A 27,271-nucleotide genomic window follows, 5' to 3' on the forward strand; every position below is an offset into this window, starting at 1 on the left:
TTCCTTGGCACTTTGTTGGACTTAATATCTCCATCTCTTTTAGTATACTTAGTATTCTATAATTTATTTAGTATAGATCTAATTTAGTTGGAACTGGTGTCTGATTAGCTGTTCTAAGAGGTGCCATACCCAGCAATAGGAGGAAGGAGGCAAAGCACCTTATGTGATGTTCTTTAACAAAGACATGCAAATGTTTGCAGGCAGAATAACACAGTGGTTTACACCCACCAGACATATTATTAGGTACACTTTTTCAATTGCTAAAACAGCCAATCATATGGCATCAACTCAGTGGCCTTAAGCAGTAGATGTGGTGAAAACAACTTATTGAAATTCAGCCGAGCATCAAATTGGGAAAGAAAGAGGACTTAAATGACTTTGACGAATGTTTCTGACTCCTTTGAGTCAAAATACATTAGTTGCTATGTTCTAACCGTTTCTCACAGAAAGATCCCTGGCTTCTACATCCATTTCTCATGGATATTTATCAGCTGGATAAATAACCATCTAATGCAATCATGAAGTTGGTTTAGACTGATTAAATAGGACCACAAAGAAAATAAGATCTTGGCTACTTTTGTGTTTTTCTCTTCAGTGATGATGTTGAAATAACTTCAGTTCAAAATTCAATTAAGCATTAGCATAATTTGCATTAGCACAACCCCTGTGAGAAATTTGGGTTGTTGACTAGTCTTTAGCTTCAACCTCCATGACCAACTAATCTGGATTTATACTAAATGAAAACGTAAATGGAGTTACTGCCAGGTGATATATTTACAATAACTGCTTATTATCTTTTAACAAAAATCCCAGACTATCTGTTTAATCTTAAAATCTAACTTCTAATCGGATTAAATGCAATTAAAAGTATCAGATGTAAACTGAAACCACTGTATTTTAATGCTAATAGTTGAAGGCATTTTTACGTCCTTGGATTCTCTTCTACAAAGAACAGAACAATATTCTGCATTTGCACTACTCCAGAATATTGCCAAAACATAGAAAAGAACCTGCAGACAAGATCAAACCACTTTGCGCAGAAAGAGGTCAGAACCGTGACCCCTTCAGAAGCTGAAGTTCCAGCACAGACTGTTCACTCTCTCAGCCAACTAAATGTAAACCACAGTTAATATTTCATCAGGGACACACTTAAAAAGAAAAAAAAAAGACTATTTCTGCTTGATTTTGGCCTTTTCACTTCTTCCGTTTTTCCTCCTCTTTTTTTCCTGCAGTGCACCTCCTGACTAGAGATTAAATAATTCCATTGGAATCCTCTTAGGATGGGTTCCCAGCACTTGGCAATTAAACAATTACATTTAATCAGCATGGGGCGACGCTTCAAGTCACCCTCATTTCAGACGTTGATTAAAAGCAATTCTGCAGTGGTTATTGCTGTCGACTTTCGAAACTGCGGTTCACTTAGGTTTACTGCATCTGTGGTGTCGGATTGGATGGCAATACAGGGAGGTTCAGTGGTGGTCGGGAGCTGTATCTGCCTCTGGTGCGCGAAAGTGTAATGACAGAACTCATGGCAGACCTCATACTGTCCCCTAAGTCGAAGCCACTTAGATTAGTTAAAGACATTTTGACCCTACAGCAAAGAAGCCTCGGTGAACAATAGCAAGAGGAGGAGCGCTAGGTTTTTGCATGTGGAACTTTAAATCCTGTGTGCATATAGGTTTTATTGTGTGCATTCACCTTGCTGCAGATGTATTTAAGTGCAACTGACTTAAAGGGAATGCATCTTGACATGTATATTTTCGTCATGCAACACAATGATGTCTCTCTCTGCGATGGCCCCCAGCTGAGTGAGGAAGCACAAGAAGAATAGTGGTGGTTTTGTGTGAGCTGTGTTTGAAAATGCATGTGCAAAAACAGAGCAACATCGCAGCGCGCAGAGCTGACTGCAGAGCTCTCTGTGCAACACGGGCAAAGTGTGATGGCCACCCAGCCCCCTTCATGTGAAACCCAGGTGCCCGTGTTTCGTAAGGTGCCCCACTGGCTCTCCAGCCCTCTTAATTAGCGGCTTCCCGTCAGCTGGCGCCAGGCCTTTGAGCACCAGTGACTGGCGTTTTCTGCAAAAAGAATCTAGTTCACTCCAGATCTTCAGTGCCTCTAATAGACAGAGGCATGGGCAGGCTGAGAAAGAGGCATCAACGTTTTCTTGGCAAACTGATAAATCATCAGTGAATTTCCTGGTGTCTAGATCAAATGCATGCTGGGAGGAGAACAAAATACTGTAGCATGCTGTACTTTTTATTAAAGACGGGCAACTGCAGAGAATGGAACCGTAGGCCTGGACTTTTTTTTTTTTCCTTTCTTAGCTGGAGATGCAATGTAAAAAGACATTGATGATTTTTATACGTTGAAGTCAAATATAGATAAAAGATTTCACCAGGATGAAAATCTACCTTTCTTCCTTGTGCGACATCACAGCAGCTCTGTAACAATAGTCTCCTCTAATGACATTCCCCCCAGTAACTTCTTGCCTCCATGAATCTCAAGGGGGGAGAGCTACAAAAAGTGATAATTACATGAAATATACATAGCGAATAAAGAGAGCATGTTTACATAACCAGCCCCATAAATATCCGACTGAGGAGACATTGTTCTCCAGGCTCCTTTTAAGCTGATCTCCCAGGGATGCCATTTTAATGACATGATGGTTTAAAGAGATGCTGCTCCATCTCGTTCCATATTTAATTAACTTTTGCTTTTCTGACGCAGAGGAAAAACAGAAGAAAGAACATGCGATGGAGACAAACTCGTGCACGATAGCAAGGAGACAATAACAAATAGCTGGGAGAGGAGAAAGGGAGGTGGAGGGGAACATTTTGCAGAGACCTTGTCATGCTTTTGTGAGTTGTTTACAATACAAAAGATGCACAGGGAGAGGAGGAGACATGAATGAACTGTGGGAATGGAGACTGGGATTGCTGGAGGGGAAAGCGTGATGAGAAAAGAGGTGGCAGCATCTTGCTGTGGGCTTGATTTTCCTCAGCATTGCCAGGACACTTGTTTGGAGTTTATGGTAAGTTGGATGGAACTAAATACAGGATAAGAAAACCCAACAATGAAATGATTTTAGACAAAATCCAGACTTTAGACCAATTGACAATTTGTGGCAAAACTGATATTTTAAGATCCTCTGCAGCCAATCTGACTGAGCTTGATCCACAATGCAATAACTTCAGGTTTTAGATGTGCAACAGTTGCTCGTTATGTGGCAAGATGTGGAAAATGTTCAGATATGTGAATTAATTAATGGAGCAGAGGGATAAAATGAAACCTAAGGGGGAAAAAAAGATTAACAAAAAGAATTAGGAAATGTTTTATTTTAAACAAAACAGTACCTGCACGGTGGCGCAGATAGTAGCACTGCTAGTATACCGTAAGAAGGTTCTGGGTTTGAATCCCTGCCTGGGGTCTTTCTGCATAGAGTTTGAATGTTCTCCCTGTGCATGTGAAATTCTCTCCGGGTACTCCGGCTTCCTTTCACTATCAAAAAATAATGACTGTTTGGTTAATTGGTCCCCTACATTTCCCCTTAGGTGTGAGCGTGTCTGTGTGTGTGTTTGTGTCTGGTCATTTGTCCTGTGTGTCTCCATGTTGCCCTGAGATGGACTGCTGACCTGTGCAAGGTCCCTCGCCTCTTGCTGTAATGACTTCTGCAGATCGGCACCAGACCCTGCAAGGATAAGTGGGCACAGACAATGGATGGATGGCAGTGCAGTGATATGAAACCAGGTTTACCCCTTGCAGATTTGTCATTTTGCTTTGTTGTCACTCTTAAATGCTTCAGATCTTCAAAGCAGTTTTTAAGTTGTAAAATGATGCAAATGTGTTCCTGTATTATTTGTACGGGCTGACAGGTGTTAGTGACTTTGTTCCTCATTGGTTCTTGAACTCACATAGATTGGGGTCATTTATTCTATTATTTTACTTAGTTGCACATTTTTTAAAAATCCGAATATACTATTTTTAAAAACTGTACAATATTTTCTCTCCTTGTATAGTAACTTACTGCACAGTCTCTAATTCTTAATAAATTCTTAGAAAATTTTACGTTGTGTGAATCTACATGCCTCCATTTTTCCTGTCACTTTGTTGCTGGCAAAGCTTAATTTCCCCACTTAGGGACATTGAAGATTATTCCTGTTCCATTTTATTTATGAGATCTTTTAGGCATTTTTAGATCTCTACACAGGGCCTGTTTTGGTTATTTCTGGGAGATTAGTTTAAACAACTTTTCACCCTTAACAAATCAAATTGTGATTGTAGAGCTAATTTTTGTATTTACTCAAAAACATTTAAGTGTGACTAGACATTCTGTATAGAGGAAATATGCAGCAAAAATTATAATTGTGTAAAAACTTATACTATGTTTAAAAACTTTTAAGTACAGCCTAGAATTCAGCGAGCTCTTCTATCAGTCAGTGTGTTTTCCATTTTTACCTTCAGCCCATACAGCGTACTCTGCATTATTGATAGTATCTTTCCCTTTTCACTCCTCTTGTTAGACTCTTCCCTTGTCCTCCTCACTCACACCAAACTGAGCTGGCTACATGGAGCCAAGAGAGTTACTGGGAATTTGACCCCACCTGGTCTATATTTCATTGCTTGGAGTTTAATACATTTTTGAAAATCCTCCCCCATCCAGTCACACATATACTAGAAATAAAATGAAAAAAAAAGGGGAGAGTGGCTTGTCTATTTCAGGTGTCTATCTTAGTGAGGCAGAGGGAGATGACTGGAGGGTGATACTCACCTTCAGTTCTCCCAGTGCAGGAGACATGGGGATCATTAGAGGAGGGTACAGTGGAGGAGAGAGTTTTTGTTTGTCCGTGAAGAGAACTGAGTTGTTATGGATTACAACCCAGATTAGAAGTGAATGTATTGCACGATTAGATTACAGACATTGGGACATTTATGAAAAATAAATTATTACTTTTAAATGATTACCATTCAGTTTCAAGTTTAAAATCTGATAATTAGCCATTTTTTTCAGACGAGTAAGATAAGGTCAGCAGACGATCACAAAGTAGGGCTGTGGAAACCAAAAGCAAAACATAAACTCCTAAAAGCAACAGCTACAAAAATGGAAAGTTCTCCAAATAAACATGTAGTTGATTACATGGATAACATGTTTTTTTATTTGCTTATTTCATCTGCTAAGTTTGATTCAACATTAACAAAGTAAGGAAATATGTGTTTGGTTAATTGTTTGTTTTTGTGAATAAATCTGTACCATTGGAAAACTTGTTTATTGTTTCTTAAATTGAGCCACAATTCTTCCAGATAATTTGTTAGTGTTTTTCTTGCTTTGTTTCTGTTTTCCTTTGTTTGTTTTGTCTTTTTTTTCTTTCCAGTGTCTTCTTTAATATTTTTTTCCTTGTATTTTTGTTCTAAGTTTACTTCAGAATGACCATTAAAATTGCGCCTTTAGCCATATGTATATACACTGCTCAAAAAAATAAAGGGAACACTTAAACAGGTGTTTAACACTTAAAGTGTTCCCTTTATTTTTTTGAGCAGTATATTTTACTTACTATTTTCTATATACATAAAAAATATATGTTTTTATATTTTCTTAAAATGTTTTCCATTACTTATTATTTTATGTGTAATTTTCTCAGGTTGGATTTTTTCTTTCTTTGAGGTTCCTTTTCTTTTTATTCCAGCTTTGTTTCACAATGTGACGAAGGTGATGTTTACTGATTGATGAAGGTTTTTGTCTCAGTTTTCTTTTTAAGGTAACAGAACTGACAAAGGTCCTAATGATAAAGCTTAGCCTTCATGTATTGTCTGTTTTAATTATAATTAAAATGTCCTTGTCAAATTAGTTATCGTAAATAGTTTTTTTATCCAACTGATCATTCTTTGACACCTTGCTCCTTTCACTCTTTTTTTCTGAAAACAAGAAACCTGGTGCATGCCTTAGTGAAGCATGCTTGTATATGTTTTCATTAGAACAAAGAAATAGTGTAAAACTTGCTGCTGTTGTCACATTTTAAAGATAAAATGCTCAACATTACACAAGGAAAACCCATAGGACAACAGCAGAGACCTTGCGTTCATCAAAAACATCCTGATGGGGCTACATAGTCGAGTTGAGACGTCCATTTTGCTAACATAGTTCTGAAGTGAAAAGATGGCTCTGTGGATGTGAAGTGCTGGTGTGAGAGATTAGGTTACCTCAGACGGTCCCAGTGGATCTCCCAGCCAAATGGAGCTGGATCTCATGCTTGGGCGCACATATTGAATGCCATAAGAGATCTCTGAGGTCTCCTTCAGCCAGAGGAATGCACAGCCTAACAATGTGGAGTTTTCACCAAACTAAATTTTGCACCAAAGAAGAGCAATAGCAAGGACACTGGAACACAAGGGAGAAGCACTGAATGTATATTTGTTCAAAAGGGATGAAAGGCCACATTTTTACCTTTCTGGACTGCAGCATGTTGCACAGCTTCAGCAGGAGCTCATATTTCTTTAATAAAGTCTTAACACAGACTGCTGCTTTTCCTCGAGAGGACTGCAGGTATGTGGCTCTTAAGTCTAAAAAAAAAAAATCCCATAAAAACAAACAAACAAATGCTATTTTAAACACATCTTAGATAAAAACAACACCATTTCAGCTACTCCCAAACATCTGGCCCCACTGGCCAGTTTCATTAAGGATTGGCCAGGCTCTTAGCAACATTAAGTGCCACTTGCATTAAGGTTATGTGCAGTGTGACGGCACTGTAGAGGATCAGCCAGGCTGAGTTATCTCTGAACAAGCCATCCATTCTGCTGCTTTCTGATGGAAGAATACTTGGGAGCTGTGTAATTATATTGCTTTAAATGAACCCTAGAGAACCCTCTGCCAAAGCGCCTACAAAGTCTCGCACTTGGGCGTGTGTCAGGAACACGCCGCGTGTGTGCGCACTAATGTATGTAGCCATGCATGTGTGTGCGCGTTGAGCTGCTTAGGCTGGCGCTAAAAGCGAGGCCGCAGTGGTTTTGATACGCCTCACAAGTGAATTTAATTAAATCATAAATATGAGCTGGAGGCCACCACCCAATTTAATGTAATGGATGATGTGGGCCAGTCCATCTCTGGCAAAGCAAAGTTCTGGATCTGTTCAAATGCCCTTGAAGCTTATTAAAAGTGTCTGGCAAAGGGAGATGCTAGCAAAGTTGTTTAATGGATGCCCAGCTTGCATTTCCTGTGACAGTTTAATGCTGGGATGTACCATCTCTGACATGGATGTGGGGTTGCAGTTTGTCTATTATTGAGCTAATCATCATCATAGAAATTGAATCCTACTAGCCAATGAGAATCTTTGAGACTGAACATCTAAGTAAAAGTAAATGAGTAAGAGCACATTCACCATGCTGCACTGGAAAATTGGTTTGTGATTATTTGTATAAAGTGGACAATATGTACAAAACAAAATGGACTTTAAAAATCTACAAAAAAAGCAAGTATAAGTAGATAAATACAGTGTAATAAAAAATGTGAAGAAAGCAGTTTTTCAGAAAACACTTCACAAAAAACACAGCAAACCCCACTAAACTGGATTCAGTGATTACTTAGTAAAGGCTATTTCTTTTACATGCATCTTATGTTTTGCCCTCTCTGTTGTGTTTTGCACTGTGGGGTCATATTCATCTAAAAAAACATCCTCTATGCTTCTTAATGTATGTTTTGGAAAGAGAGGACCATAGTAATGTAAAAATTGTGGGAATAATACTAAGGCTAAATAATGCAATATTTTCTAATGGTATCCACTAGAAAATGTGATTTATAAACCACTGCATGCTTATCGTTATTGTTGTGTCTTGTTGTAGAATAGTTACAAAGCGTTCAGCTTCAGAGCAAGGCTCTTTCAAAGCAAAAAGTGAAAGCTTCAACAAATTGTTGGCAGCTTTTTGTGTCACCACTGATGAATCATTTGCTGAGACAGACAGATGCTAATGTCCCATTCAGCGAAGGCAGGAGAATCTTTTCCCAGGTCCCCCGGAGCGCTGGAGGCTCCCTAAATAGGCCTTACGCAAGGGTGTGTAGAATGGGACCGCACAGGGTGATGGGTAATGGAGTCATTAATAACAAAGACCTCCCTTAAGATGCTCAGATGTTCGTTAGCGACTGCCACGAGGGAAGTGAGGAAAAATAGGATGCAATTTGATACAATAAAAAAACCGGGCAAGCTTTGGATGATAATTGTGCTTGCACTGTCATAGGTCTTGTCTGATGGGTTAATTGTGTTTGCTTTCTCACACTCCTGCACACAAAGCTTTTAGAAAACAAGCGACACTAAAGCCATTTCCTCATACAGTTTTTATTATTTCCATCACATGTGCAACACAAAAAAATGAGGTCTGCCAAATACAGAACTCTATATTTGTACAATACATTTTAATAACATCAGAGATAACTTTCCTTTTTGCCGCAGGAGATCGTGTTTTCCTGTAAACTGTATACGAACAATTTTCAGTCAAAATGTCAAAACATGAAAGTTTCATACAAAAGTGCATCTCAGGTTCAATGAATGCAAAACATTTACAATACAGGATGAATCAGGAGTTTTGTATGGTGCCACAGTGGCTTCCAGTTTGAGCAGTGGGCAATGAGACGCTGCAAAGGAAGAGGGTTGGGTGGACACTCTCCAGGAGAGCCAGGGACTGGCGTTTTAGAACTACGGTTGTATCCCCGAGACAGTCTGAGATTGCGCTCAGTCTTCATGCCCTAAATTCAAATTGTGAAAAATACACAGAGATAACAAAACATGGAAAAAAGGAGAAAATTCCAGTAATCTTCTGGCTTCAACAAGCAGTAAACATTAATAACAGAAATGTACAGGTTGAATCAGTGGGCCGGAGATTTCCCCACGCTCTGAGAGCCACATGGGAGCTTCACGCCTCTGTTCACGAGCCAACCAGAGGAGCTAGCCTTTTCCAAATCTGTGTCACTGCATTTGCATATATCAGCATCCTGTCTGTCCCCTGTCCTGTTTTTTTTTCTTTCTCTTCTCTGTGTTGTTTTTAGTTTTTCCTGTCTCTCGCATGAACTTCAGCACAGGCAGTGCAGATTTGTTGCGCCGTCATTCACAGCTGCTCCTCCGGCAGCCATGCTTACTGTATGACAGACACAGACAATATATCTGCCTATGCTGGTGAATTCAGTTCTTTTTTTTTTTTCAAAATTTTTACCTTATAATGATTGACTGTGTCTGTATACAGCACGAAGGAGTGCCAGTGTTGAAGAGTCCTGTGCTCGTAATGGCACACCTCCTCACACAATGGGTCAAAACCCATTTTCTTTGACAGATTTAATGATATTTTTTTCCCTCCTTTACTCTTTTTTAGACAAACATTTTTAACTGTACAATGGCAAATACTGTATAAGATTGTAATATACCTGTAGATAAGGGACACATAAAGAAGTCTATGTACAAACAAGATGGCCTTTTCTTTACTTTGGACACAATGATTAGTAAAGAACAGAAAGGCTTCTTTTATGTTCTTTCTTTGCTTTTGTTTCTTCTTTTTTTCCTTCTTCTGTGGTGTGGTTTCTGGCGGTGTGGCTGAACCGAATGCTCAGGACTAGTCAGTCAGTGGGAAAATACGCAGACAGTAATTGGCGGTCAGGATTGGTTCTGTGCGTCATGCGATCCTTGTTCTTGGTCACTGCACTGAGCTCTGCCACGTTAGCTGCTGTGCTGAGTCAACGTGTGGTTCTGCAAAAGAAAAACACAAAAAGACAAGGAAGACATGATTAAACGAAATAAAGGCATGCTTAACTTGAACACACACACAGACAGAGAATACAAGTGAAGGTTCTGAATGTTGCTAAGCAAAGTTTTGTTAGAAAAAATCAAAAGCTATAACTATCCCTCCTGTAACAGATGAGTCTTTGGCATCCTGATTTAGTACAAATCCAGATAAGTTGACACAGAGGATGAAACAAACAGCTAGTCTAAGAGGGACGTAGACCTAAAGTGACCTTCTACTATTTTAGAATAACTTTTGGTCAAACAAGATAACTGTTTGAAGACCAAAGAAATACAGTTTGTAAAAACACAATGAGGATGAGTTTAAAGATGGGCACATGTAGCTTTGGACCTGGTCCCTCTCAGACCAGCTCTTAGACTAAGAACTATACTGGATTTATACTAATTGAGGATAGGTATAGTACAGACCAAAAGTTTGGACACACCTTTTAATTCAATGAGTTTCCTTTATTTTCATGACTATTGACATTGTAGATTCACACTGAAGGCATCAAAACTATGAATAACACATGTGGAAATATGCACTAAACAAAAAAGTGTAAAACAATTGAAAATACCCCTTATATTCTAGTTTCTTCAAAGTAGCAACCTTTTGCTGTGATTACTGCTTTGCACACACTCTGCATTTTCTTGATGAGCTTCAAGAGGTAGTTCACCTGAAATGGTTTTCACTTCATAGGTGTGCCCTGTCAGGTTAATAAGTGGGATTTCTTGCCTTATAAATAGTCATGAAAATAAAGAAAACCCATTGAATTAGAAAGGTATGTCCAAACGTTTGGTCTGTACTGTATATTTAACGGGATACTCTGCCTTTTAATTCCATTTCCTTTGTAAAAATATTTTGCCTTTTTAGTAAATGCCAGTCAAAACCAAGATTATTTAAAGGTTCATACAAAGCACTCACATAAACTACTATGATATTTATGGAGTTGGACACAGTAGAAAGCTACATTGGTCTTGGCCCCTCTACTACCTGTTAGCTTCAGTTTCTGGGAAAAACTAATCTGCATTTAAACACAATGAAAATTCCACAAGAGTCTGAGATTAAACAGTATGCCTTGTGGTGACAAAACAAATATCTTTATTTCAGTTGTGGATAATTTGATCAGAAATATGGATTCTTATAGAAAAGGTGTGTAAAAGGTTCACTGGGGCCGTGTAAAGTACAGACCACTGAACAAATGAGTTGGTTGATCAATACAAAAAAATAGTTTTGTGTCCACATCAACGCCACTTCAAATGCTGTGAACTACTCCTTTAAAATCTGGTGTAACATTACAATTAAGACCACTGACAGAAAATATTCCAACCTCAATCAAAGGCTGCCCCAATGGCAGCAAATCCATCACAAGACTCTGACACACCACATAGAAAATCTTCCCTGGAGGTGCCTACATTTATTAAATGCACTACACATGTACCCTGCAGAGAAAATGTCAAGAGGTGCAGGTAAGGCCACTGATGATTTGATCCTCCACACCTCTGTGAATATGTATTGGGGCACAATTAACCATGACGCCATCACAAGGTGAGGATATAACTCTGTTACGATGTTTCTCTGGAATACATGCAGCCGCACACCCACACAAAGATACACACACAGTTGAGAGTGGGGTTGTAGTGGGGCAGCTGTGCCAGGTTCTTTAAAGGGAGTGTGGACCAGGGGGTGTGTAACGGGTGTCCCTGGTGGGCTGAATCCAGGTCATCTTTTGAAGTGACTGCTAATCCCTTTAATGCAAACTACATGCCCCACTTGCTGCGCTCTGTTTAAAACATGGCCTTGGACTCCGTAAACTGGCATGGACTAGACACACCTGTCACAGAGTCATCATCACACATGCGTGCACACGCCCGCAAACATCATAGTGGACACGAGCCTTTTTTTCATTTCGCACCTAGATTCACTGGCCAATCTAATAAACTGGGTTTTCTAAGTAATCGCTTACTAAGAAAATTGCAAAATTAGCCAATCACATAGCAGTGACTCAATTTATTTAGGCATCTAAGAGAAGATGACTTCTTAAAGTTCAAACCAAGCAACAAAAAGCAAAATTGGGCATACAGAGTATGGTCCAAAAAAGAAAATATCCAGTGAGTGGATATTGTTTGAGTGGTTCTGTGGATCAAAAGGGTGTGCTGAGTTCAGAAGAGAATTGACAGACTGGAGATTATAAAAAGGCAACAGCAGTTCACACAACCATGCTTTATCAACCGACGTATGCAGGATACCATTTCTGAACACACAAAACTGAAACCTGAAGCAGATAAGCTACCGCACCACAAGACCACAGATTTCACTCATGTCCACTGTGACATGACACTGAGGCAACAATTCTCACAGGATTATTAAAAGCACATAATAATTGATTGGAAAATGTGCTTGATGTAATGAGGAATTTCATCTATGAGAGATGATAGAGTCAGAATTTGACTTAAGCAACATTAAAGCAAGAATCCATTCTACATTGGATTAATGCTTCAGGTGGCTGGTGAGGCTTGACATCAATTGAGCATCTTTTACACACCACAGCCTACTCTGAGTACCACAGTGTAACCATGCTATGATAGCTACAACCAGCAAGATATGGCTCTTCTCAAACAGGTTTCTTGAACATGTCAATAAGTTCATTTTACTCCAATAGTCTCCTCAGTCACCAAAGTGCAAAACAATATCGCACTTTTGGAATGTGAGATTCACATCACATAATGGATTTGCTGCTGACAAATCGGCAGCAAATCATGAAGATATCCAGTCAAATTGGACCAAAATCTCCGAGCCAAATTTATGGGGACCTTGAACCAATTATGACATGCAAGATTCAGAAAGTTCAGAAGGGAAAACTGGAGATCAGCCCGGGACTAGCAAGGTTTTATAATAAAGTGCCTGGTGAGTGTAAGTTCACAATTAAGAGATAAAAGTGCCTTCATCAGCATTTGGTTTAGTAACTATTAAATATTCCTGCTCAACCTTAGAGAGGCGGTTTACCAAAGCAGTCACCTTCAGTACTGTTGGTGCACAATCTCTCAGGCAGGACTGAGAGATGCCTATTAGCCCCCCCTTGAATTCACTCCTTCCCATATTACCCTTTCAGCTGCCTCCGCATAAAGCATTTAAACACCTCGACAGCTTTCCTTTTAGCTGGGGCGATTACTTCCCGACAGGTGGGGTAATAAGCTGTTTGACGGGGAGCAGGATTGTGACCCTGGTACGGGTTAGCGTGGCTCGCCGGGGCCTTTTTTTTTTAAAGAGGCGGCTCCTGGACAGCTTCCTCCTGCCTTCCTCTCCCCTCTCTCTTGCTGAAATAAAGCTCCTTTAAGTGAGTCTGGGAGGAGACTCCCCATGGGATGCTCTCCCTCTCTCCTCACCTCACCTCATCTCCCTCCTCACACTCTGCCAACCCCCCCTCCGGTGAAGACATCCTTGGCATTGCTGAGGAGGGACAGGAGCACGGCAACCTTATTAATGAATGCGGCCCATTACCCGTCAGCCTGGCTCCTCAGTGACTCCCAGAAGCCCCTGCAGTACGTGACTTCAAATGGCAGGATATTGACACGGGGGGAGAGCAAAGCGGCTAGAACTGACTGCGTGTGTGTATGTGTGTGCAAAAGAGAGAAACAGAGAAAATTTGTGCTCAACTGAGTGTGCATGCCTTTGTGTGAATGTGCCAGTCCATCTAGGTGGGAGTGTGTGTGTGTGTTTGTGTGGGTGTGCATATGTCTGGACCCCAAAGGAATGTAGCTCCTTGGATATAATGTAGGGCTCGTAACAGCTATTAGAGGGGAAAATAACCCCTCTGGGGAACAGCTACCCCCACTCCCCCCGCTCTGAATGTCCCAGCTCTGCCTGACACACACTGCATTCTACCTTTTTCCTTAAACATGCCAGGAGTTTTTACACTAAGGGCTTTCTCAAGGACGGTGTTAAACGACTTCAGTGGCTGTGGCAGCCATGCAGACTAAAAGGAAATAGAAGAAAAAAAGGAGAAGAAAAAAAAAATACGCTAAGAGAAAATGAAACTGATACCTTTATCTCTGTGGATATTGAACTCTGCAGAGCAGCTATAAACTGTTCTGTGTATAAGTACAAAGGAGTGGAAAGGAGGGTGAGGGAGGAAATCCGCTTTCCAATCTTCATCCTTGTCAAGTTCTTCAAGTTACTTCTGCGCAATTGTTGGGCACAACGAATACCTACAGTGTGCAGCCACAAATTAGATATCACACATGCAGTTCACTCATTGCTTTTTGTAAGAAAATGAGCAAAATGTCCACTGCACCCTTAAAGAGGATGTCACTAATGGTGTCACACTAGAATCGCAGCAATTTAGGATTAGATGCCCTCCATTAAGCCTTTTAGCTCTCATCCTAACTCCAATTCTATTCCCCCTGAAACTCTGCCATTCCCCTTATCATCCATTTCCCTCCCTTATATCCAACCCTTAATCTCCTCCTCGATCCTTTCAACCACCTGCTGGCCACATAGGCCTGCTGTAGTTACCAGCAGTGTTCAGGTAAACCGTAGCAACTCAATTCTACACTAAATTAAATTTTGCGCTGATCGATAAGGCACACCCGCTTCGGCCTTCTGAGAAATGAGCACCCCTTTTCTCTTCTCGCTTCTCCTCACATCTTAGGCTCCATGCCACCGTTAAACCGACACTTTCATCTGATTACATCACCCCACTGCAGCGCCCTCAGGGGTAGTGGAAGAGGAGGGAGAACACCCGGCAGGGGTCTGGTGTACCCATGCAAACAGGTGCAATGTGTCTTCAGGATTTAATGCTGCTGCAGAGAGAAGAGGGGGAGGGAGAAAATAATGGGGAACGATTGGGGAAGGAGCAGAAACCAGGAAAGAGCAAGTCGGCTAGGGAGCTGATTTATTAACTAATCATTCTTTATGTCGTTCCCCATTGCTCTGGTCTCCATCGATAGTGCCCGGTCTCCAGTGAGGCAACAGAGGTGCATCTCTTGCATCAGCTCTGTAGAGGAAGACCACTGTCCTCAGACACAGAAGCTTTCATCTGATCCTGCTGTATTAGTGAAAATCTTCACATTGTCCAGCATCGCAGAAAGCGAGATGTAAAGCTAAATCGTCACGCTAACAAAGTTTGATTAGCAATATGGTAATACCTACTGAGCACATGTTAAGTGCATTGTGTCTGCTCTTTCTACCCGGTGTAACGTTAAAGCCAGGTTTTATTGAGTGGTTGGAGACCTGACTGCGCAATAATGACTTTTTAAGCCATGGCCTTTTCACGGCTTCTTGAACAAATAAAGCTGTTTGCACTTTAAACAAACGCAGAGCTAACCAGTGAATTGACCGGAATGTGTCCCATTATGCAGCCTTTATTTTTTAAAAAATCTATTTTCTAGGCCGTTTATTCATAATTATATGAATAAATTTGGAAAATATGTGCATCATTGTTATAAAATGCACTACTGAATAATTTTTTTTACAGGATACAAAATGATTAGGCCTGAACACACTGCACAACAAAATTAATTTCACATTGAAACATAAAAAAATACACAGGTCATAATCAGACTAAATAGTTCTCAGGGAAATTATAGGAGAACAACATAAATTTAACTTAGTTAAAATCACAGCAAAGCGCAAATATATTATTGGTTATGTTAAAGGAGTCTAATTTAAAACACCTTTTAGCACAGTAAGTAAACACCCGAAACAAATGTGTTTTTTTGTTGCTTATATCACCCTGAAAATCAAAACATCAATCCAGAGTCAAAGCTAATGGCCCCCTGGTCTATTGCCTCTGAAAGTGCACTGCAGTCATGCACTAAGTATATAATTAGCTGTTGCTGGACAATGGGGAGCTCTAAGACAGACTTGTACACACCCTCTATCATTGCACTGAATGACTGAATTAATTTAAAGCATAAAATAATATTAACTTAAAAAACATGTTTGACAATATTACACATAATTTTCCCATCAAAGTGCTTCAAGTGCTTATTTCAGGCTGGTGCAGAGACCCAGCTTTGAACTGGTTGAACATAATAATTATTTTAATATTTTACAAACATAGTGCCACCTCAGAGTAGCGTCTACAAACCACTGTAAAAGTCTCCTCCAGTTGGAGTGCCTGTCAGTTTTATTCTGTGTTTTTGTAGAAAATCTTTTAGCACTAAAACAGTTGGACTTTAATGCACCTTTCAGCAGCAAACAATGTTTGTGACCAGCTGATTGTTAATCAATACTAGATAACAGAACCTCAAAAAGCAGTGAAACATGTCATTAACTACAAGATTGAATATTATTATTTAGTGATTGTATTAGGCCAATAATGTTTAGGAACTCAGTTGGAGGTAGTGTTTCAGCAGAAAACTGCAGCTACCGCTTTATGAGGCGTATTGATCAATTTGAACATAATGACAGGATTCAGGTCGCATCTCTGAAAGGTGTGTGTTGCTGATGTGCTCCCATTCTGAATACCACATATGAAGTGGCATCGTACATTATTTTTGGTGTGGTGTCAAAATGATTTGGTGATTGCTGCGGTTCTTGGAAGACAGTTTAATGTCCATGAGAGCTGCAACACACATGCAATAAAATGTTTTAACATGTAAATAACAATCCGGGCCAACCTCGCATCGCTTGTGAGGTGATCAACCAGTGTATGCTACAGCGTCCGGAGGCGATGGTGGAACATTATTTTTCTATCACCCTATGTCACTGAGTTTCAAGGTAGATATGCAATAGCGTGATATTTTAGCTTTCAGTCAGCAGTAATATAGCTTTGTCTTTGAAAGTTTTAATCTTTGACGTTTATGTCACTTAAAAATGTTCTTTGTCCAGGAACAATAACCAGAATTATAAGTAATTGTGTGAGATTTGTGACATAGTTTGAAATCTTTTTTGCTATTTGGGAGAAAAAAACTCTAGGGAAAGACAGGAGTATTGCATTCTCTCTGGCACTTTAATGGTGTGTTGAACTTGCTGTCCAGTATCGACTCAGTCCTTCCTTTGTGCTTTCTCCACTGCCGACCAGTCCACTGAGGGAGTAATCCTTCCCTGCTCTGACCCCAGGCCAGGCTTACTGCTGGCTAGTTTAGCCAATGGATATTACAAAAAAAATCAAATAAATAAATAAAACAGCAGCTGGCATTCTCCACAGTCATCACTTATCGGACCATGGGGAGGGTTGACCCAAAACACTGTTGCACCACAACCAGCCCAGTCTCCTTGGTAACAGACAGTCTTGTTTGAAGCAAGGTGCCCAGGGAGTCATGGTCATACTGTAACAGCACTAGGCGAGGACGGAGATGACAACAGCAATGGATTTCACTGTATTCCATGTAGTCACACTGAGCAGCTATAAAAATACATCTTGAATCCATAACGTTTGAAACACTTTGAGACATCTAAGCACCCGGAGCAAACACTTCTGAGGTGTAACCGGAGATGACGGAGCACCGCTTTTTTTGTGGGCCGGGTCTTTTGTACCTCCAAATGATACTCATTACCCTGTCTAAGTAGACAAGTGAATGGTACTAGAAACACACTATGCAGTGATCCCGCTGTTTGACTGAGGTAGCAAAACAACTGCACAACTGCTGTGTTATTATGGGGCCTCATTAAGTGAGGAGAGAGTGGGAGAGGGGGAGAGGGAGAGAGGAGCATAGATGGAGAGAAGGCCAGTGAGGGGGAGAAAAAAAAGGGAGAGAAAGAGGAATAGAAAAAACACAAGAGAGCGATACAAACTGTATTGTGAGGTGATAGCAACACACAGATGCCTTTCCAGCCAAAATGAAGTCTATGACTAAAGAACCCAATTAAGGGCTTTCTTAGGGGAACCATCTTGGGAGGGGGATGGGTCTTCCTGGGACACGAGCCCTGGGCTACATCCTCTAATTAGACAGAGCGAGGGGGGAGGATCTCTGCCTGTCACTGGGAGGGAGATGGGGTCCGTGGGGTTCCGCATGTCAGTCCCAGAAACAAAACACAATTACTTTCACATTTAACCACTTCAGTCAGGGACAGACTTTGACTAGGGATATTTCAGAGTGCACCTCTGCTTTTCAACTGATGCTGCAGTGGTAGATATGGTCATAGATGTGGGCAAAATTCTTCAAAAAATTTTCCGCAGTTCTACAAGAGAGAAACAGTTATTTTGCAGTGTTTTTTGTACCAGTCATGGCAAAAATAATAAAAACGTACTTCTAACTGACACATCATTTTCAATGTGCAAGTTGTTGCCATTGTTGCTAAAATTCCAGACTGGAGTTCTCAATTGTTCTTACAAAAAGGCCACTACAACGTCTTAATTTGTTGGGGGGTTTTGTTTTGCAAGCTTTTTTTACCAGTCCCAGGTGTACTTGCTGCTGTGCTTTGAATCACAGTACTCCTGGATAACCCAAGTGTGCCTGAGTTTATATGAAGCTGCAAAATAGTCCCAGACAATCACACTACCACCACCAAAACAGGCTGCAAGAATTATACATAAAGCAGGATACTTCCATCACACAAATTATTTATTTCAACTATCTAGGCTGTTGAAAATGTTTGATTTAGTTGATTTCTACACTGCACAATGTTTATATAAAGTTAACAAAAAGATATAATAGAACAGTTTCTCTCTTAATAAATAAATACTATATACTGAGCAGGACTCAGTGTAGTGAGTAAATGAAAGCAAATATGGAAGTACAGACTGACTTTAGCAGTCTGTACTTCCATATTTGTGGAAGTACAGACTGCTAAAGTCAGTCTGTACTTCCACACTGTATTTATAGTGTGGTAATTTTATGATGCTACGGCAAACACAAACAGGTTGTTCTGAAACAAATAACAGCCCACCACCGTTGAAGATCACTGGCTAACAATGAAATATATCCTTTTACACAAAAATATGCAAATGCAGCTTATTAATTATGAGAGTCTATATTATTGGTGCAGGACTCAGGATCAGTCATTGTCAAAAGTCTTAGTTTTTTCTGAATCTGAGCTTCATTTAAACTCAGTCTTCTCTTGCTCTTACACATGTTAGACTCCAATTTTTACTTCAAGTCTGGTCAAGACAACAGCTGCTGCACCATCCTCTTTTTACAGCAACTTAGCATGAAGGTGCTGGCTGCAACAAATAAAGTTTTTACTTAAAAAAAAAAAAAATCAATGGTGCCACCTGTGCTCCCTTGTGTCGGAGGGACGTGAAAATGAGGGAAAATCTTTTCCATTGCAAATGTATGGATGTTTGTCTGTCTCTACAGTACACATAAAGAAGGAACTCTTAAGTGATTTAAGTCCTCCACCTCCACCTGTCGCCTCCATTCCTTCTGCCTGCAGCTAATGCCAAGTCAGTTTACGCTTAGATGGATGGATTTACTCTCAGAGTTGTCTGGCTCGTCTGTTTAAGTTTTTAACAGCTTGTCAAATTTGTTGGATAAGTTGCATGCAGTTAGTGATCTGGGTTTGAGTTCACCAAAACTCAAGTTCACCAAAATTTTGTCGCAGAGAACCTTACTGAAGAAGATGGTTCACCATTACAATCAGTTAGTCTTGGGCTTGGGTTTGGTCTCCTTCCTTTTTAGTCTTGGATTTGGTCTAGCTTCCCTAAAAGACTTAGTCTTGTTGTTGTCTTGGTATGGTCAGTTCTTGACTCGATCTAGCAGCTTACATGCCAGCTTGATTTCACTGCTTGTTACAGAAAATAAGATGAGCTTATGAGACTTGGATCTAGGCGTCCGAGTCTAAGTCAAGTCTGAAGTGATTACAGCATGAATCTAAGTCAAGTTTAAAGTTTTTGTTTTTATGACTTAAGTAGAGTTTGAGTGCAAGTCTGAAACCTTAGTCAATATCTCTGGCAAAGGGATAGGGAATGAAGTTTGAAAATACAAATATGTACTAACTGTGTGCATATATTTTATGCATACGCTTATTTTCATAAACTAGAAAAAATATTTAACTGAAAAATTTCCACGTTTGTCTATGACTCTCTAGACATCCTGTTTTCCAAATGGCAAAAGTTAAACTTCAGTGTTTGTAAAATATGACAACCAAATTCCAGCTGGAATCATTGTTCTAATGCTGCTTACTGTGTCCTCTGATACATTCTGTTAACCTGAAAATCAAATCACTACAGACAGAAAATTAAAACTGTATGAGTTTTCCTTGAGAAATGCTTCAAATTGTTTTTATCAAAGTTGCTGAAAAAGTCAACCAAGTAAAGTAAAAGAGACACGTTTGAGGAAAGGATCCGGTGATGGATTCGAGCGCAGTACACTGAGCGTCTCCTCTTTGTTTGGATTTAACTTTCCCCAACGGTGCAACAGAGGAAAAAAAGACAAAAAAAACAGAGGAGCTCAAAGGCTTCTGGGAGTTTTTGTCATGTCTCCCTCCAGACATTGTGTTTGCATGCACATATCAGACCCTGAGAGAGATGGAGACAAAGACAAATACATAGAGGATGCACACAGATGTATATCCACAAACACACTCTCATATATACACGTAGTGCGAAAGAGAATATCCTCCCAGGATCATTAGGTCTGTCATGCTGTCTAATTCTGATCCACCTACAAAAGTAGAACACAACTATTGTGATAAACATCATAAGCCATCTACGGCGGTATATGTGCTCGTTTACACCACGCAGCAACAGCGCATAGACTGGTACGTAATTATAAATAAGCTTAAATATTAATGACTGCGCCTCGCAAGTTATTTTTTTCCCCTAATTCACTCTTGTTTTATTTTGCCGTGCCGCTGTTTGAAACCGTGCCAGAATTCCAAGAACCTGGGGTGATGAAGAAGAAAACAAGTTGTCATATGAAAGGAAATATAAATATATATTTGCCACTTTCAAATGTGTGAAGAGCTGTCACACTTGGCAGATCAAGACATTCAGGAAAAATTTGGTGTTTGAGAGCCACTTGGGGAAAAATGCATAAAGCTTTGCTTTTGTATGACACATTAGGGACTCGGGGCAGTTAGGGCATTTTCCGGGGCATACTTTAAAATTAATAATAGAAAAACTTCTGGGGAATTAGGTCTCCTGCGTCAAACCAAAGAACAGCTTTGAAAGGCAGAAGGAGGGAAAGAAACGAAGTGTCTAAAATGTCATTTTTGGGAGCTGTCATTTGAAAAATAAGAAAAAGTAATTCAATGCATTCTGATGCTCAAAGAACCCACTCTGTTGCTGTTTTTGCCGCAGACTGGGCTCTCACAGAGTATCCATCTCTCCCTTTCTTTTCCCTGCATTCTGCCTGGGACAGACATTATGACAAACATAGCTGTTTACGCTGACCTGGTGACCGTGAAACCTATAAATATGCTTAATTAAAACCGTTGAATTGGTCACAGCTTGGCAATAATGGCCATCACACGGGGAGCGGAGAATCTCATTTGTGAGGGGGGGTGGTAGAAAATGATGCAGATGTGCTCTTGTCACTTTCAGCACTCATTAAGGCTGGGGTGCTTTGGATTGTCTTTGAAGGAATCCTTTTTTTGAGGAAGAAAAAAAAAGATGCTCCAATTAAGGTGCGTGTCCTGCGGGCGTCTGAGGGGAGGGAGAAGTCATTGAGCACCCAGATTGTAACGCTTCTCTGTCGATCACAGCAAGACTTACAATACTCTGTGGCTTACAACAACCTAAAGAAATCGGACGACGGAAAGAATAAAAGACGCAGCGGCTCAGAAAGATCGAGGGAATTTTGTGTGGAAAATGTAACCCGGTGCTTCTGAGCAACTTCAGCCTCATTGTCTCATCTTTATAGGATCATTGAGAGTAAATCCTCCTGATTGCAGCCATCCAGCAGTTAGTGCAACACTGAAGTTAAGCCTATGTGGACGTTCACAAACAAATACAAATGAGTTGCACTCTGAGAAATGTTAAATTAAAGCTGTGGCTGATACTGTGGATCTATCAGTTAATGAATCTGGTTAATTAATCCAGCCAAGCACCATTGTTGGCGGCTCAGTTCTTTGAAGCCTTGTGAAATGCAACTGCATCTAAAACTGCAAAAAAGGGCAGTTTCACATTGCAATGTGTTCTTCAGCAGAGCCATTCAGGCACTTATGAATGGACAGAAGGGGGAACTAAGGTCAAGTGGGTGAGAGGATACACTGTCATTCAGGTGGTCAGTGAGAGACTGTTCAAGCAGCAAGGCTGCCCTCAAAATCAGCCATTTATGTGATAGCTTTACTCAGTATTTCATTTTAATTTGTTGAATTGAAAGGGATAAGCAAAGTTGAGGCAGTGTAGGAGTTTGCGAAGCTAGAGGGGAGTCCTCTGCAGACTTTCAGGTGGAGTAGAGGTCTATACATCTCACAGCGTATTTTTTGTCGAGGTAAAAATGGCGAAAAAGAGAAATTGAAGAAATAGAAAAGAAGAGCAAGAGAGGTTTTTCTCCACTGGACTCTGGATTCTGGGGCACGCAGACCCAGGAGTGAGTCAATCTGGTCGGTCTGAGGGGGGCAGCTGGGCGGGGGGTCCTGGGAGGGCTGATTAGACGGATGCTCTCCCATCATCCATCTCGACAGGCTGGCGAAAATTGGCTAGCCCCTCACAGGGTAGAGTTCATGGGGGGAGGATGCGAAGTGGTGCACTGGATACCTGTCACAGCCTTTGGTCTGTTTCAGGATCTCAGCAGCGAATTAATAAAATATCTTCCCTGCTTTGCTTTACCTGCCATGGCAGCTCTCTGTTTCCATGCTGCTTCCTCTCCCCAGCTTGTACTGGTCCTTTGACCCTTCCCACTACTGTGAGAGATGAGGGGGCCCAGGTAGCTGGCCAGTGGGCCAGAGAGTCAGAGAGGATCAGGGAGAGACTCCAAACTCAGGTCCAAGCAAAGAAAGGATTCTCTTCTGCTAGAGGAACGTTCCAGTTCAGACAGACTGATAAAAAAAAGTGCCCTGTATCAGGCAGATATCTGGAAGGGTTGGAAAATTCATATTTTGTCAAGTTTTAGCTATGCCTGTAAATAAAATCCATAAGCAGTTCATAAGTTCAGGAAAAACAAAATTTACAGTGCCTTGCAAAAATCTTAATACCCCTTGAACTTTTTCACATTTCGTCAAGTCACAACCACAAACAGCGTACAACTGTGAAGTGGAAAATATAACTTTTAAAAAGAATATCTTTAGAAATTAAAAAACTGAAAAACAAGACTTGCATATGTATTAAGCTCCCTCATTCCACATTTTATAGAAAAACATTTTGCTACTACTACAACAGCAGGAATTATGGGGAAGCCTCTCTACAGCATCATGCTGCCACCATCATGGTGGGGATTATGTAAGCACAATGGTGTTCATATTGACTGCATCAATATGAACACTTTTTAAATCTTGCAATTCATTGTCCATTTGACAAGATTGTTTCAACACAAGAAGTTGATCCAGAAATTAAAAACTATCTGAAAATCCAAAGTATTCTATTATAGTTCTGGCTGTATGTTCAGGGTAATTGTCCTTCCAGAAGGTGAATGTTAACCTGCTGTTTCAACCCTATTACAGAAACTTACAGGTATTCTTTAAAGATTCACAAATAAATATTTAGAGATCTGTGGTTGCAGCACGATAAAATAAGAACAATAGCTATTATTGCTGCTGCAAAGCACTGTGAGTAAAAACTCTAAAAGGGCACCACATGACAACTTAATTTCCTTTAAGTGTCTGCTTTTACAAGAAGCAACGCATGTATCTATATGTGCGGCACGTGTGTTTGAGATCATGTCATCATGCGCTCACTCGGGACTGTCGGAAGAGCACGGAACAGGTTGGAGATAATGATTGTCTTATCCCCCAAGCTCATTCTTGCTCTCCTTTCATAACCCCCTGTTTCACAGCAGAATGCTATAGGTCTTTCATGTACTGCACTTGTCTTTTCACACGCAGTAAAACAATATAATCATGCATGAAACATTACCTCCGGGAGGTGGAGATCACTTCATTCCTGAAAATGTCAAACATAAAAAAAAAAAAAGTAGGAAAACATCCCCAGGTTATTTGAGATTGTTTACAGGTATCTCTCGCAACCCGTGCCATATATAAAACACTTGCACCAATGAGAAATGAAAACGTGACAAATTAAGGGGGCTTGATGTGACTGAAAGGCATTAACAATGGGTGGGGTGCTGCTGAGGCTTTTCATATAATCTTCCCTGCTGCAGAGTTGCGTGTCGGTGGATCAGGACTTGTTTTATTCATGTTCCCGTTGCCGGAATGACCAGCAAATAATGATCACATTCACCTTCCTCCTGGCAGACGCACACCTATGTGTTTACAACCTGAATCTCAATATGAAAATCACTCCCAATCAATGGGCACTTCCTCTGGCTACCAGATACTCGGATGCGCTGCATAATCCAAGATCCAGGTCAATGCCAACAGGAGGAGCTTTTTGCTTCTTTTACAACATTAAAGTAAATTAAGAAAAATATAATTTCAGCACTTTTGAATAGCGCAATTATAGAATGTTCATATTTTAGTGATTCAGGTTTCAAAAAGGTAATAGAAAGGGATCTGGATATGAGAAGTGTACAATAGAGAATCCCCCAAACAAAACAGAGCTGCTTGAAAACACCACCACAGTGAAATAATATAATAAGGTCTGTTTCATTTTTCCAGGTTCTCCAAGGAGCAGAGGAAAAGATTGCTAGAAAATGGATTATCTCTCTAACATTGCGAGTTCATAAGTCCAACTAGTAACTTTGTTGAAGGGCAGATACCGACTCCCGGAGGACAGAGCTCATATTTAGCCACGAGGCCTCCTCTGTGATTAGGAGAGGAGATGCAGGCATATTGACTCAGCCGTGTTTTTGCCTCTGCGCTGTATGTAATTACCTCTTCAAAAATGAGCATTCCGCTAATCCTCTAATTCCAGATATTTTAGTGCTTGGCTGGTCTAATAAGCAAATCAAATCATATCTGCACATCACAAATGAGTTTTGGAAACAGACTGAAATAATTCCTTCTGACTCGCTTGTCCCAGTCGGAGTGGAGGAGGATAGCCGGAGCCCTGTGTTTAGGGCTTGTGGAGCTGAGCTCAGTGATTGGCTCTCTTTGTCTTTCCTGGCGGGCTACACCTGGGTTCAAAAGCTCACCTGTAACTCTGTCTGGAAGAAGAACTTCTGTGGGCACTGTGAGCAGTCATAGATCTTATCCTCCTGTCCGTGGGCAGAGAAAATGTGCTGCTGGAGCTTGTTGGCCTGGACAAACACTGCACAGAAAAAAACATGAAATGGTAAACAAAGATCGTAAATGCATCTTCACTTTGTTGATGAACCAAAATAGACAGCACTGTAAGTGCATCTGCCTAAATAAAACAGACTAATAATTTTTGAAACAGTGAAGGATTTAATTACAAATAAATGATTACATAAACATTTTACAGACACACAGTGGCTGGCATGTTTAATTGCATCAAACTTGGTAATAATAAGAGGAAGGTTGATTCTGTGTTTGGTGAACCATGTCTTTTGGAATAAACTGAAAAACTGTGACTTGAGGCCACTGCAACCAAAGCCTCACAAAGCACAAATATGGTTCTCAACAAAAGGACACCTAATGATTTGGGCGGCCTTAGGATGCCAGTTACATTAAGAAGTGTGACTTTATTGTTTAACAGCATGCAATAACGGCATTTATTTAAATTTTCAAACACATTTATGTTTACTGATGCTCTCATTTCTCTAATAGTGGAAAAAATAAAAATAATCCCAGTCAGTTTTTGGGTTTGGGAAACATCAGCCATTGCAATTTATTGTTGTTACCATAAAACAGAATTCCTAACATGGTAAAAAAAAATTATGATAAAGATAAAGGATATGATAATTGTCTATCTCAATTTTCCACATATTAACCTTTTGTTCAACACCAAACCCATCTGCAGTGCTTATTGTAGAAAAGCTAAATCCGAGGCTCATCAGTTCAGATCACAGACCCAGTTAAAGTCCAGGAGCAGTAGGAAAGGTCTTTGAAAAAGAAATAGGCCCAACAAATTATTGCTCCTCCACCAATCTTAGCAGTAGGCAGGATGTACTTCTTTGTCAAAAACACAGTTTCATGGAGCAAGTCCACATGTTTACATTCCAGATGCTTAAAAGGTTTTTTTTCCTGGCAGTGTCCCAAAAAGCAGTTGCCATGTAAATAGCATCTAATCAATTTTCGAGAGACTTGGTGAGCTAACAACTATATATAAAAACTCTAACAGTGAGCACTTGTTTGGCCTTCCTCTGTGCTTAATGGAAAGTTAAAATGGGTCCTTGTCTAGCTTTGTGTTCAGTGGCTAAAAGAAATGGGCTTCTGTGTCATTTTTTATGTATGCCTCTGGGAAAAAAATGTCATGGTCACTAAGAAACTCTGTTTGCCTTGAGAAACTAAAGTATAAATTAAAGATAATGCTTTGGTTACATTTATTTTTCAAGCAATTGTTACAGATACTGGAAAGTTGTAGGACCGGTGAGTTTGTTCAAAACAATTCACTTCTAATGTGTGAGTTCTTACCCCACTGAATAAATGTACTCAAATTAAAGGTGGGGTTTTTCACAAATGTTTAGTATGAAATTATGCTACTGCAATAAAAGATGAACTTCTTTTAGGCCTTTTTAATTCTCTTTACCAGGAGTGCTAATAAATGTGGCTGGCACTACATATTGGTTGGGATAAAACAGTTTCTATGGGGTAGAACGGTCATATTTCTGGTGCTAGAGCTGGTAAATTCGTGACGTTTGGGGAATAATGATGCTCTTTATTTAGCACTGCTGTGGGGACAACAAGCCGGGAAATAAACAACCACAAAAACTGGCATGGCTTCAAGTGCAAAACATGGCCTCCATTAGTCTACATCACTAATTACAGTATATTGACAGTATAAATATTCATGGTGCTCTACTACTTATTTATGCAGGCACACATTATAACTCACCAACATATAAACACACAACTCGCAGGAGCTTAAAACACATACCATACATTTGTGCTTTAATTAAGCCACGGTCAACATTAAAAAAGCTAAGTGGGGATGCGACTGTGTGTGCCTGAGCGACTTGTGTTGGTACGCCCTCCAAGGAGCACTTCAAACACACCGTTTGTTATCCCGTATCCCTGCGCTTTAAAGATGGCTTTCTAATCTCAAAGGTCTGGTTGCTGTGGAAAAGTTAGCACATGGGGGCTTCATTTGAATTTCTTACAACTCAAAATAACTTCTTTTTAAATGGATGCACTGGTGGCCATGGGGTGACAGAGGAAGACAAGAAACAGCCACAAAAGGTGAGGCGTCTGTCGGAGAGAAGGCTTTAAGGCTCACTATGGCCCCATGCCGTGGATGTACAACTTCAACATGTAAGAAGTCAGGCTCACCTGGGAGAGCGATTATTAATTATTGAGCGGTGTAGGGTTGAGAAACATTCGGCTTCGGTGAATGTCACACTCCCTGACCTGGGAAATAAAAGTTTAGATCCATAGCAGACACGCTGTGGGGACGCTGTCAGACTGCTAATGCCTGGGTGGCAGCTGTCTGTGGAACATGGCAGCAATG

At 40.3% G+C, this 27,271-nt stretch overlaps 1 protein-coding gene across 8 annotated transcripts in view; it reads right to left on the bottom strand.

Annotated features, from left to right (window-relative positions):
• Window positions 1-8,305: 8,305 nt before the first annotated feature.
• znf521 (zinc finger protein 521) overlaps window positions 8,306-27,271 on the bottom strand; it is a 115,320-nt gene continuing 96,354 nt past the window's right edge. For all 8 annotated transcript variants that reach the window (XM_032564645.1, XM_032564644.1, XM_032564643.1 and 5 more), the window contains 2 exons: window positions 24,837-24,952; window positions 8,306-9,722 (listed from right to left, as the gene is read on the bottom strand). In XM_032564645.1, coding sequence (XP_032420536.1) covers window positions 9,693-9,722; window positions 24,837-24,952 — 146 coding nt within the window. In that variant the 3' untranslated portion in view covers window positions 8,306-9,692. The remainder of the gene's footprint in view (window positions 9,723-24,836; window positions 24,953-27,271) is intronic.

This window comes from Xiphophorus hellerii, chromosome 6 (genome assembly GCF_003331165.1).
Source record: "Xiphophorus hellerii strain 12219 chromosome 6, Xiphophorus_hellerii-4.1, whole genome shotgun sequence".
Classification (NCBI taxonomy): Eukaryota; Metazoa; Chordata; class Actinopteri; order Cyprinodontiformes; family Poeciliidae; genus Xiphophorus; species Xiphophorus hellerii.